At 39.9% G+C, this 13802-nt stretch overlaps 1 protein-coding gene across 1 annotated transcript in view; it reads left to right on the top strand.

The window, feature by feature from the left end:
- The window catches only part of CDH23 (cadherin related 23), a 671672-nt gene that overhangs the window by 258016 nt on the left and 399854 nt on the right, over window positions 1–13802 (top strand). The window contains exon 7 of the mRNA XM_069981852.1: window positions 267–395. Within this exon, the coding sequence (XP_069837953.1) occupies window positions 267–395 (129 nt within the window). The remainder of the gene's footprint in view (window positions 1–266; window positions 396–13802) is intronic.

Here is a 13802-nt window from a genome sequence, read left to right as displayed (position 1 = left end):
AGACTGATATATTCATATAGATGTAATGTAGAAATGTAGCTGAATACACAAACTAGTTTGTGAAATGTGTGTGTGTGTATATTTTTATTTATTTTTTTTACAGCTAAATATACACCAGCCAGACCACAATTAGGTTGTGAACAAATTGCAGCCTCCATGTATTTAACAGAACACATGCATTTCGAAGATGCAGTAGTTTATCACAATACCTAGTTCTAATATACATAGAATTTCCATCTAAAGTTATGATCTTTCTTTCTTTTCAGGATCAAGACAAGACAAAACCTCTTTCATCATTAGCAAACCTTGCCATTACAATCACTGATATTCAAGACATGGACCCCGTTTTCATCAACTTGCCCTATAGCACTAATATATATGAAAATTCCCCTCCGGTAAGTTTATCTCAGTGTCTACTTTTTATTACTGTATTTTGAGAATCTATTGAGAAAAAATAACAGTTCTTATCTAAGTTTATGAATTATGAAAGATAAAAGTAAACTAATCATTAGACACCTAGAAGACTGTTGGATCAATTTAGAGATCTTCTTAGGAGATCATTGTTTACTTTTATAATGCTACACAATGTTTCAGCCCCATATGGTCAGTTTATACCTTATACCCCTATGCTTCTTAAAGCGACTCTGTACCCACAATCTGCCCCCCCAAAACCACTTGTACCTTCAGATAGCTGCTTTCAATCCAAGATCTGTCCTGCGGTCCATTGGGCAGCTAATGCAGTTATTGTCCTAAAAAACAACTTTTAAACTTACAGCCCGTGCCAAACGGGAGTATCTGTGCCCTAACTTTGCACCACCCCTCCGTCCCTTGGGGATTCATGTATATTTTGTTCCAATATCTTGTGGTTGATTTATTAAAATGTAGCACTGCCATAGTGAATTTATCTAAGGAAAAAGTTGCAAAAATTACACAAGCATATTCACCTGGTACTGACCAGACGTAGACCTGCACCAGTTTGTGCGAATTTTTAAAAAGTCACAAATGATAAATTGGGCGCTAATCCCGGACAATTCAAACTTTTTGGTGACTACTCAAAACAGGCAGATAAAAAAAAGTTGCATCTAAATAATAATAATTTGTCACATACTGGTTCATAAATAGAACTTAGATCAAAAATGGGTTTAAAACCCAATTATTCACCTAGAAATAGATGCAAAGCCCTTGATACATTTCCCTCTATGTCTTTCTTTTATGACCCGTACTATTAATAACAGTATTACTGTAATGTTGCTTAAAAAATAGACTGATCATAGCAATTGTTAAAATTTTCAGTGGGAACTTTTTAGGAGCTACAAGTATCGATGCTCATACCCACCACCAAGTATTTTTTTTCTTTGTATGACTGTGCACATAATGTAAAAAATATTGAAAAGGCGGCCCATTTTGATATTTAAAATAACGTCCTTTTTTGCCGCGATTTAACTGACTGCAATGGCAATGCATTGAAGTCAATGGGAAGACGGACATCCAATGCACACAATGCATTGAATAACTGACGTTTTTGCCGCGGACGTCAAAATAATGAACATGATCATTATTTTCACAAGTCTTTTGCAAAAAGCGAATGTTTTTTATTAGTTGTTCACACACAGTTTTTCTGTGGGAGGCCAGGCTGCTAAATGACGTCCGTTATTTCAGACTCAAAATAACAGACGCAATTTTAAACGGTGCTGAAAAAACGTTGGGTGAACATAGCCTAAGTGTTAACTTGGAGGTTTTGAACCAGGCTTATGTTGTACTCAAAGGGCTAATCTGAAGTCAGGTAAAAAAATAAAGTAAGTAAATAAACATGCTGCAAAAGTTTAAGTTGCAGCACATGCTGCATTATTCATTACAAGGTAGCATGCTGTAATCACACTTTACAATTAGTGATGACACTATGTAAGTAAGTAATACATCTTGCGATTATAGTTTTATTTAAAGGCAACCGGTCACGCCGGCTGCTGGGGCACAGCCCACCAGACCCCCTGATGGAGCCCCGTATACTTACCGCTCCCTGGAAGTCCTGCTCCTAGACCCGGTCCCGGCTCGGGGAAATCACCTCCCAAGCTGTGCGTTCACATTATGCTAATCACTAGAGTTCGACGTTCATAGAAAATGACTGCTCCAGTAATTTCCTAGGAATGTAGGACTCATCTCTGGTCATTTACATATCGCACGTGCAGTCTTTCAGGTGGTGATTTTTTTGTGGCAGGACTGGCTTCTAGAGCAGGACTTGCAGGAGGGGGTAAGTATCCGGGGCTCTATTGGGGAGTTGGATGCCAGGGTGAAAGGTCTCCTTTAATTTCGTTATAGTTGGTCACACATTTCTGTTTACATGGAAAGATGTGTGGCTGAAAAGTGATGATTTTAATGGCCACACAAAATATAAAATCAGCCAGTTAAAAAGGGCTTTGTCATTTGTCCGCTGATCACTGGTCCATAAGCCGTAAGCGTTCCTGACAGCCGTAAAAGGCCAGTGTAAATAGACCCTAAGTTTCTGAATCAGATTTCCAGCTCTTGCCTGTTAATTCAAGTTTATGGGTAGTTATTGGCCATTTCAGCTATATAATTGTAATTTTCAATAAGGAAAGAAGAATATTCAGCTAGCAGCTGGTTAATGAGTTATAGCCCATGAGAACAAAGGATAGGACATGTTTTCAACATGCCCAATCCGCCTTCTTCCCTTTGGAGGAGAATCCGGAAACCACCAAACACATAAGATAGTCATCTGGTCCCACCAATAGATTGTTAGATGTTTATCAAATATGTTTGGCCAACTGTACAGAAAATTACCACTAAGGCACCGCTGCGGAGATCCGTCCTCCCTTATGTTTCCTTATAAAAAATTGGTTCTTTAAGTTCACATCTAGTTAATAGCGTCTCATAAGAACATTTTCTTCTCCTGTTGATTATAAATGAATTTATGTAGTTTAGCAGAGTTCAGTTATATATTTGTAATGTCTCTTTTCTCCCTTCACTCTTTTATTCCTCGACCTTACTTTCTTTCGTCTTTATTTCTGCTCATGCTGTGTCCCCCTCCCTTATCTATGGCACACAGCATGCCTCTGATTTCCTATCTGTGTAGCTGTTGAGAATACCTAATCTGAAGTGTATACATTACCTAATAAAGTCCTTCTTATTTAGGATTATTGCATCAAATTTTAATTTCCTCACTTGAGTAACAGCATGTCAAGCCGGCCGTCAGTGACGAGCTGATAGGAAGTGAAAGGGTTGTATAAACGGCAGCAAATTACTGCGAACGGATAACTATCGGCTCTTTGACTGGAGCTGAGGAGTGAGAAATAGGATTTTCAGCTTCCAAATCTACCATAGACATGTTGCAGAGGCCTTGCTTTCCACTTCCCATGGGTTTCTCTTCCGTGACACTAGACTGTGCTTTGCCTTTCAAGTAAGTCTTTAATCTTGCCATAGAAAGGGGAGAAAATTAAGTTCAAAATCCAAATCATATTGAATGTTCCCAAAGTGGGCAGCTGTCACCTATTTTTGTGACCAGTCATAGCAAACATAGGTTATAGAGACATCTGAAGACAATTGAACGCTGGCTGGAAATTCTGCAGCGGTCACCTATTGGAGACAATGTCTGGGTTTTGGCAATGCTCTTAAGAAGCATTAGATAACAAGTATGCCCTGGAATGTTAATCATTTTCTGTTTTGCCTTGTTTTACAAACATCAAAGGTTATTTGTAGGTTATTAACCAATGGACAATAGCACAGACATGCCCTAGGGAAGATTATTTACTAAGAGGCAATATACTTCCATATGCATAAACCACATAGTCATCCATGAGCACAAATCTTTAAAGACTAGAGGGAGAAAATTACCAAACAGACAATAGAAATAAAATAGGGGCTTTAGAGCTTAGCTCATTATTTTTCATTATCCGCAGTTCTGATTCTATCACAACCAGTCAGGCAATCGGGTCAGTTTCTAATTGTGATACTTCCCAGGATAAAAATATTTACCTCTGGTCCATTCATTGATCTCTGCGGAATTAGAAGTTCACACTGCTCCCTAAATCTACATAGTTTTAATGCTTTCTCATCTGATGAAACTCAGTTTTATTATATTATACAACAGCAACGAGTTTCTACTATTGCTGCTGGAAAACATCGGGCAGAGCTTTACCTGATAAGCAGAACAAAGAAGGGCAGGCCTCACTTAATGAATCATCACTACATGGATCTAGACCAGTAATAGTTTATTATAAAATTGTTCAGTCTACAGTATTTTGTTTACACAATGGGGGAGATTTATCAAACATGGTGTAAAGTAGACCTGTCTCAGTTACTCCTAGCAATCAATCACATTCCATTTTTCTTTCCTCACAGATTTATTGGAAAATAAAAAGTGGAATCGTATTGGTTGCTAGGGGCAACTGAGCCAATTCTACTTTACACCAGTTTGATAAATCTCCCCAAATGTCTTTAGAAAAATGGCTGTGAAGGCCAAAAAAAAACATGCCATAGCTTAAATCAGTGTTATCGACAATCAATGCATAGAGCCTGCCTGAGAGAAGACTCTATACATGGAACGCCGATCCGACAGGACGGAGATAAGTGAATTACCCTCGCCTGTCGGTACAAGCTATCAGGACCCCCTCAGCATGGCTGTGGGGGTCCCGATCACTCAGTGACAGGAGCTTGTCCTGTCACTTAGTACCTTAAACGCCGCGATTGCTATAGATTGCGTCATTTAAGGAGTTAATGGCAAGCAGCTGTGGGATCGCAGCTGCTTGTCATTATGCTGGGATCCCGGGACACTGATGTGTGCAGGACTTCTCACACTGCAGCGTTCCTGCACACATCTACAGCCCCTCAGTCAGGAACGTATATATATATATATATATATATATATATATATATATACATTCCTACTGCATGGGGTATGTGCAGTAGGAACGTATATGTATGATGGGAAGGAGTTAATGGGCCGGGATAAGTGTTCTTTTTGTTCACAGCTACTGCAGCAAAATGTCTGGATTGGATACCTTAATTTAATTATTATGCATTCTTTCTTTCAAACATTATTCAGTTGTTTCCAATTATTTCTTTGTGATTTTCTGATGAGTCAGTGGTACTTACAAGTTGTGATGCATACGCTTTTTACTAAGAAAAGAAAGAAAAAAATAAATATATGAAAAAATACACAATCTCTGGCTATGTTCACACAATGTAATTTTTATTGCAATGGAATCAGTGTCCGTTTTTTACTGCAGGGGCTGCATTGCATTGAAGTCAATACAATGCTGTCCACTGTGTTCACACAGCATGATTTTAAAGCCCATTCTTTAGAACCGGCGTTAAAATAATGTACATGCTTATAATTTCAGACGCTGTTCACCAAACAGCATCCGGAAATAATAGCTGTTCACACAATGTAAAGTCGTAGTACTGTACTCTGTGTGAACATAGCCTTTCTCTCACACACAGCAATAGAATAAAGATGGGGAAGTGATTTAAGTTTGACTGTCATTTTGTATTTTTTTTAAATGACATTATAGTTTGTCCCCATCTGCTTACCTATTCCCATGCTTCAAAGGTTTACAACTGTTATATCAAGTACATCTAGAGTTAGACTGGATTCACACAGTATTTTTGCAGTCCGTTTAACATATCCATTTTTAAAAGGTTACTTTTAACAATGGTCAACCATGTATTTGTGTACGCTAAGAAAAACAAAAAAAAACGATTTGATGTTTTTTTTTTTTTTAATAGAAGTCAATAGAAATTTGGATTCAAACGCATTGCGCACAATTCAATCTGTTTTTGCACTCATTTTTTTTCCATCTGTTTTTTTCCCATAAAATGGAACCAATAAATGGACTGCAAAAACGCAGTGTGAACTCAGCCTTAGATATTCTCTTCAACCATGCCCCACATCATATACAATAATATCCGAAGACTTAATACACCTTAAGGCTATTTTCACACACTGTGAACAACTGGCCATTCCGTGACCCCGGCTGGGTCACGGAACGGCCAGTCTCTGCCCGGATCATTGTGGCCGGTACTTAAGTACCGGCCGGATGATTTGTACGGCCGCAGAGCTCTGATGCGGGCACATCAGCGTGCGCCCGCATCAGAGCTTTCCCCTGCACACTAGAGCTTCCCCCCTGCACAGCCGGAGCCGCTCGCTTCATAGTGTGAACTGACAGGGTTTCCTACGGTCGCAATTCATTGAATTGCGGCCGCAGAAAACTGACATGTCAGTTATTTGCGGGGCCGCACGGGATCCCAGCCGGAGTGTATATGATGTGTATACGCTCCGCCTGGGATCCCATTGAAACTAAGGCATTGTTCCACCCCGCAAAATCTATGGCCAAGAATTGTCTACCCTGCTGAAAGATTCCATTTGAGGGAATGTGCATGCTATGGAACCCGGGCGGATCACCTACCACATATTCCACAGCTCGCACCCCCTTGCAGCCGAGTGCATCTCTGCCTGTGCCACAGACTTCATTCTGTGGTCAGGCAGATTTCACCGTCCGCCCGAAGATGAAGATGAACATGTTCATTCTTCAGGCGGATGGCGGAATCTGCCTGTGCTTATAATAGAGTCTATAACACAGATGGAGATGCATGCGACCGTGAGCCGGGGAGAGCTGCAGAATATGGGACAGGTGATCTGCCCGGGTTCTGTAGTGTGCACATACCCTGAGTTCCTCTGGAATAAGCAGAAATCTACAAAACCACTATGCTTTAAATTGCCTTATTCTGATCCCTATAACTTTTTATGTTTCCATCTATGGGGCAGTTAGCAGACTATACTAGCAGCTGACAGCCACTGAAAGCAATCTCCTCATAATAATCTATAAGCAAAAGCATTCTGTATGTGTGCAGCTTGTGTCCTTGTATTGCATAGGTCACCAAGGGGTAAAAGGGCCTATAATATTTGGTCCCAACCTACTAACTGATCTACTGCCTTTCTCCTTATAGTAATTCTTAGGAAATCAAGAACCACAAGGAAAAATTCTCTAACAAACCCCTTAGGTCTTTTTCCAGTATCAAAATAATGTATTGTATAGTATTAGAATAAATAACACATCTAAATTAAATGCAAAATTAAAGAGGAAATTATTTACCAACCCTTTATAAGAAGAAGTTGCTATATTTTACAGTTTCTCTCTTTTTTTTTTTTGGGGGGGGGGAAGCTAACTCTTCTCCATGATTCAAATAAATTTCTGGCTTTATAGTTAATAACGGCAAAGGAGAACCTAGATGTGGGAGCAAAGCCTTTACAAAATCTGCTAAAACTAGTCAGCAAATCACACTGTCTAAATAATCCAAAGGCTTGATCAGTGGACCATTCAGGCTAGGTTAGCTGAACTGATCCGTGGACTGGGCTCTCTATTTGAATTGGCTTTGTCTTAGTCGTTTGTGCCAGCTATTGCATCTGGTATGTTACCTGGTGTGCGTGGATTGTTACTTCTGCATGGTAACTGACTGGCTACTTGCCATGATTAAACACTGCTGCTCTGAATTGGATTAGATTTTGCACTTCCTGTCAGTTATTCTACCTATTATTCTGTTGACCCTTTGCATCTGTTTTTTTCTCTAAAAGTGCATTAACACTACGGAATTCTTGGGGACAACATCCCGCGGATTTTACCTCTCGCCGCCGCGTGCTCCCACTTGACTCTCTGCCTGTGCCATAGACCACATTCTATGCTTGGGCAGGTTCCACCGTCTATGGATGACGGAATCTGCCCGAGCATAAAATGGAGTCTATGGCACGGGCATAGAGTCAAGCGGGAGTGAGCAGCGGAATCCGGGGGATGTTGTCCACGAGAATTCAGTAGTGTGAACCCACCCTTACCTGTCATCTTCATATATCAGAATCTACTCTTCAGATGCAACCTGAATATACATAACAATTAAATAAATATCTCTATATGGGGGCTAATGGTGAAGACCTGGTTTCCCATAGACTTATATTATTTTGCAAGTTCCCTTAATTCCAGAAGACAGTACATATGATAAGGGTTAATAGATATGTTGGGGTACCAAGATCCAGAGTATAGGGGGAGCTCGGGAGAAATCTTGAATGTGGTTGTATAAGGATCAGAAGAGGAGAGCACAGACAGAGGTCTTGTGAGGATTTGAGATTGCATGACAGGAGATATCAGGAGATCAATATGAATAATTGTATAATTTAATCATATGATGCTTTCACTCTTGCATTTTCATCTTACCTTACCTTCCATCTCTCTGGATTATTTCTCTTTTACTACAAACTTTTATGACCCATAAAATAACAATTCTGGAACATCTTTTCTTAGAACCTTGGACAGTGCTATTCCTCTCTATGTCCCTCCACAATCTGGCTCTGCCCACTGATTGTACAATATCAGAGTGTGCAGGGATACTCCCCCCAACTGCTTACACCCAGTTGATAACTTATTCATACATTTCTTGGAGGAATAACACAAAGTTCTGATAAAATATGGTACAGTACTTTCACTTTTGTGCAAGTATTTACTAAAATTAAAAAAGGCATGTCATCTGACATTGGAAATTGTTCCAAACTGTTCAGCACAGTGCTGCACAGTAACTTTTTTTTTTTTTTTTAATTCTGTGTTAGGAAATCTACTTAGAGGAAAATGCATAACCAGCTGCTATCCATCTGTTTTTTTTTTTCAGATACTACTGGTGCTTTTATGGCCTCTTTTGTTCTGGACTTGTTCACAAAAACTCTACTGCTTGGTGTAAATTTTAACTGACATATTTTTGACTGACAGCTACTTAGTATCAGAGTATTTATTAAACTGCATTATATCAAGGATCATAGGATTTCCCATGGAAAATGAACAGAGGATTTTGTAAGATTAGCAGCACAGGTGCCTTACAGTACTGGTTACATTGTATTAATCTTAGATTCAATGTTTCTAGGAATAGAACATCTTTTTACCTTTTGTTGTAGCAGTGATGAAGACTTTTATTACAGCAATTAAAGGTACAGATGTCTGTATTTTTGTAGCTAATTAAGCAGCATTTGACTATTGAGTAAAGGCCTAAAATACAGCTCTGGAGATAAAGTCAGGCCATGTTCTTTTATACTGTGCTGTACCATAAAACATGGTGTCACTTTCTTAGAAGTGTAGAAATTTTCTTCCCATAGACTCCATTTGTTCTTTTTACATATAATTGTGTCTCACATTCAACGAAGATCCTTATTGTGCTTGATCCCTCTAAAATGGTTTAGATACTTACCTAGAAATTGTCTACACAAGTGCTGCAGGATCTGATGGAAGCACGGTGGAATCTGTTGGTGCGTTATATGTTGCATCTTTCAATTATGGTAGTAATGTGCTCCTGACATTGTGGTGTTGATTTATCTACCTGCCAGAAACCAAACTAGTGTGTTTTGTTCCCATAAAAAACAATCATAGCTTATATTTCTTAAAAAAGGATGTCCCACAAAACTTGAAAATGACTGGCAGGCAAGGGGGTGTGGGAACATAATAAAGGAAGTATACTTACCCATTCTTGCCTCCGTTGCGCTGATTTCCACTCTTTCTGACAGCTGCCCAATGGCATTTTTGGTCGCCGTCTATGTAACTTCCCACTGCTGATTGATTGCCCATTCAACCTCTCAATCACTGCAGCTTAGTGGACAATCCATCAACAGGGTATGTGACATTGCAGCAGGAGTTGCTGGAATAAGCAGCGCTGCAAGGGCACAGGGATTTGTTTTATTCATGGGGCTTCTCCACTGAAGCAACACTCTGTACCCACAATCTACAACCCCCCCCCCCCCCGCCAAACCACTTGTACCTTCAGATAGCTGCTTTTAATCCAAGATCTGTCCTGGGGTCCGTTCAGCAGGTGATGCAGTTATTGTCCTAAGGAACACCTTTAAACTTGCTGCCCTGTGTCAAATTGGCATGGCCTTGAGTACCCATGCACTAGGCCAGCGTCACCTCTCTGTCCCTCCTCCCCACCCTCTTCATCATTAGGAATGCCCCAAGAAGCATTTCTCCTATTCATCACTTGTCTGATCACTGCACATGTGCTGGATCGTTAAAGCACATATGCATTGTTCAGACAAGTGATGAATAGGAGAAATTCTGGCCAGGGCATTCCTAATGGTGAAGAGGGCAGGGAGGAGGGAAACAAGTATGTAAAAGAAACAAGCATGTAAAATTGTTTTAAATGGCAGAAGTATGCAGTTAATTTAAAAAATCACTAAAACTGAAGAAAAAAAAAAAAAGAAACATTGGGTGTGTCATATGTACACTGCTCAGAAAAATAAAGGTAATGCTTAAACTACACCATTTAACTCCAAGTCAGTCACATTTCTGTAAAATCAACCTGTCCTGTTATGAAGCAATACTAATTGTGAATACATTTCTTCTGCTGTTGTGCAAACAACAGATAACAAGTAGAAATGAGGGGCAATACACAAGGCAACATTTATAAAGGAGTCTTTCTATAGGGGGTGGCCACAGACAATTCCTCTGTTCACTTTTACATTTTTTTCATTGCTCTCTACCCTAGAGGTGGCACGAGGCAGTGTCTAAAACCCACAGGTAGCGAAGCTCATCCAGGATGGCACATCAATGCAAACTATGGCAAGAAGGTTAGCTGTGTCTGTCAGCACAGTCAAGAGCAGATACCAAGAGATGTGGAGGGGCTGTAGGAGGGCAACGACCCACAGCCAGGACCGCTACCTCCTCCTTTGTGCAGTGAGGAGCAGTGCCAGAGCCCTGCATAATGACCTCAAGCATGCCACTAATTTTCATGAACTGTCAGAAACAGACTCCTTGATGGTAGTATTATGCACAAATCGTTGTTGTACTTAAAGTCCAACACTCTGCAGGGCTATTGACAATTGCAGGAGAACAAAAAGATTAGCAGATGAAACATCCCCTCCCTGTGCTCTTCACAAATGGGAGTAGTTTCACACTAAGCACATATAACACACAGGACAGAGTCTGGGGACGCCATGGAGAATGTTCTACTGCCTGCAACATCCACCAGCATGACCGATTTGGTAGTGGGTCAGTAATGGTGTGGGAAGGCATTTCTGGAGGGCCCGCTATGTTTGAGCCAGAGGTACCCCCATTAGGTACTATAGATATGCTGGTGCAGTGGGCCCTGGGTTCCTTCTAATGCAGGACAATGCTAGACCTCATGTGTCTGGAGTGTGTCAGCAGTTCCTGCATGATGAAGGCATTGATGCTATGGACTAGATTGCCCGTTCCCCAGACCTGAATCCAATTGAGCACATCTCTGATGTCATGTCTTGTGCCATGCACCGCAGACTGTCCATGAATTGACTTATGCTTCAATCCAGGTCAGGGAGGAGATCCTTCAGGAGAACATTGGCAGCCTCATCAGGAGCATGCCCAGGCATTGTAGGTCATACAGGCACGTGGAGGCCACACATACTTCATTTGTCATTGTCTTGAGGCATTTCCACTGAAGTTTGATCAGCCTGTAATTTGATTTTCCGCTTTGATTTTGAGTATCTATACAAATCCAGACCTCCATGGGATATTAGCTTTAATTTACATGGATCATTTATATGTTTTATTGTTCTCAATGCATTCCACTATGTAATCAATAAAGATTTGCGACTGGAATATTTCATTTATTGAAATCTAGGACGTGGTCTTTTAGTTTTCCCTTTATTTTTTTGAGCAATGCATTGTAATTCCCTAAAAAGTCACACAAAACTGTGAAAATCAAAGCAGCTACTTCTAGTCTGACTCATTGTTTCTATTCATCTATCTTTTTGCCAAGTATTTCTTATCTTGCTATGCTAAATAAATGTCTTTTTGTTTTCTGTGTAAAGTTAGTGATTCTTAAAAGATGTCTGTCTGCCAAATAGCTATTTCCCTTCTTTCCTATAAACATACATATATTACAGTAGGAATCAATAATCTAAGGACTTTTCGTTTTTTGTTTATTTTTTCTTTTAACCCCTTAACCCCTTCATACTGCAGCTAGTGTGGGCCTTAATGACCAAGCTCTTTTTAAAAAATTTGACTTATCTCTATGGGAGATCAGTGCAGTTGTATTAGAATTCCCCCAGGGAAAACCTAATTAAAATTTAAATCACCCCCCTCCCCCTTTCCATTTTCTAAACAAAAATAACCATATTTGGTATCGCCACATGCGTAATCACCCGACCTATTAAATTATTACATTCCTGATCTCACACAGTAAACAGCGTAAGCAAAAACCCACCAAAGTGCAAAATTTCAGATTTTTGTCTGCAACAAATCCAGAAATATTACAAGGTACGGATAGATAAGTAAAGATCATGGTGCAAAAAATTACACCTCAAATAGCCCCATAGACTAACAAATAAAAGCATTATAAAAATGGTAATAGAGCATTTTTTAAGGGACTCTGTACCCACAATATGACCCCCCAAACCACTTGTACCTTCGGAAAGCTGATTTTAATCCAAGATCTGTCCTGGGGTCCATTCGGCAGGTGATGCAGTTATTGTCCTAAAAACAACTTTTAAACTTTCAGCCCTGTGCCCAATGGCCGGGGCTTAGAGTATCTGTGCCCTAACTTTGCACTGCCCCTCCGTCCCTCCTTCCCACCCTCTTCATCATTAGGAATGCCACTGGAACATTTTCTCCTGTCTGAACATTGCACAGGTGCCTAAACGATCCAGCCCATGTTCAGTATTCACACAGCTGATGAATAGGAGGCAATCTGCCTGGAGCATTCCTAATTATGAGGACAGAGAGGTTGTGCCAGCCTAATGCATACACAATCTAAGCCCCGACCTTTGGGCAGGGGGCTGCCAGTTTAAAAGTTGTTTTTTAGGATAGTAACTGCATCACCTGCCGAACCGACCCCAGGACAGATCTTGGATCAACAGCAGCTATCTGAAGGTACAGGCGGTTCCGGGGGGAAGGGGAGGGGGGTGGTCAGATTCTGGGTACAGAGTCGTTTTAAGGAACATTTATTTTTTTTAAAAAAGGTTTAAATTTTTTAAAAACCATCAAATCAAATAAAAGTTATACAAGTTGCTTGTTGTAATCATATCAACTTGAGAAACATAGATAAAATGTCAGGTTAACTATAAGGTGAACGGTGTAAACACAATCCCTCCCCCCAAATAAAAAAAATGTGTTTTATTTGTAGTTTCACAGCGCAAATAATTTTTTTTCTGGTTTCCCAGCATATTTTATGGAGAAATGAAGTCTGTCATTGCAAAGTACAATTAGAGGCGCAAAAAAGTAAGGGCTCATGTGGGTCTGTAGGTGAAAAAAAGGAAGTGCTTTGGCCTTTTAAGCACAAGGAGGGAAAAACAAAAACGCAAAAGGGAAAATTAGCCTGGTCCTGATGGGGTTAAACAATGGGTTATTATCTGATGACCTATTGCCTTTAAAATTAATCTAAAATTTCAGGAAGAAAAAGGAAATGACCGCGTTTTAAATATGTAAATCTCTTCTGCACCATAGCAGCTCCCCCTGTGAGACAAGAGTTTATGAAGCTTCTAAATAAAAGATGACATTTTGTCATGTATCATTATTAAAGACCCTCTTTAGAGTTGATTGTTTTCAGGGACAAATCTCCAGCTCAATAAAAATCAGTATCAAACTAGATAATATAGTAAGGTATAGAACAGAACATAGTACTAATGAAGATGAATATTTACAGTATGCTTTTTTTTTTAATGCCTACCAGTAATAAGAAAACATAAAAGTAACATTTTCTCTTTGAGTTTAAAATTCTGAGCAAGAAGCCGCAAAGTTACTTGGAATTCCGTCACTCTATCCTAGAGGTGACAATTGACGGTTATACTGTTG

Source organism: Dendropsophus ebraccatus, chromosome 8 (genome assembly GCF_027789765.1).
Source record: "Dendropsophus ebraccatus isolate aDenEbr1 chromosome 8, aDenEbr1.pat, whole genome shotgun sequence".
NCBI lineage: Eukaryota > Metazoa > Chordata > Amphibia > Anura > Hylidae > Dendropsophus > Dendropsophus ebraccatus.
This window is presented reverse-complemented; position numbering and strand designations above follow the sequence as displayed.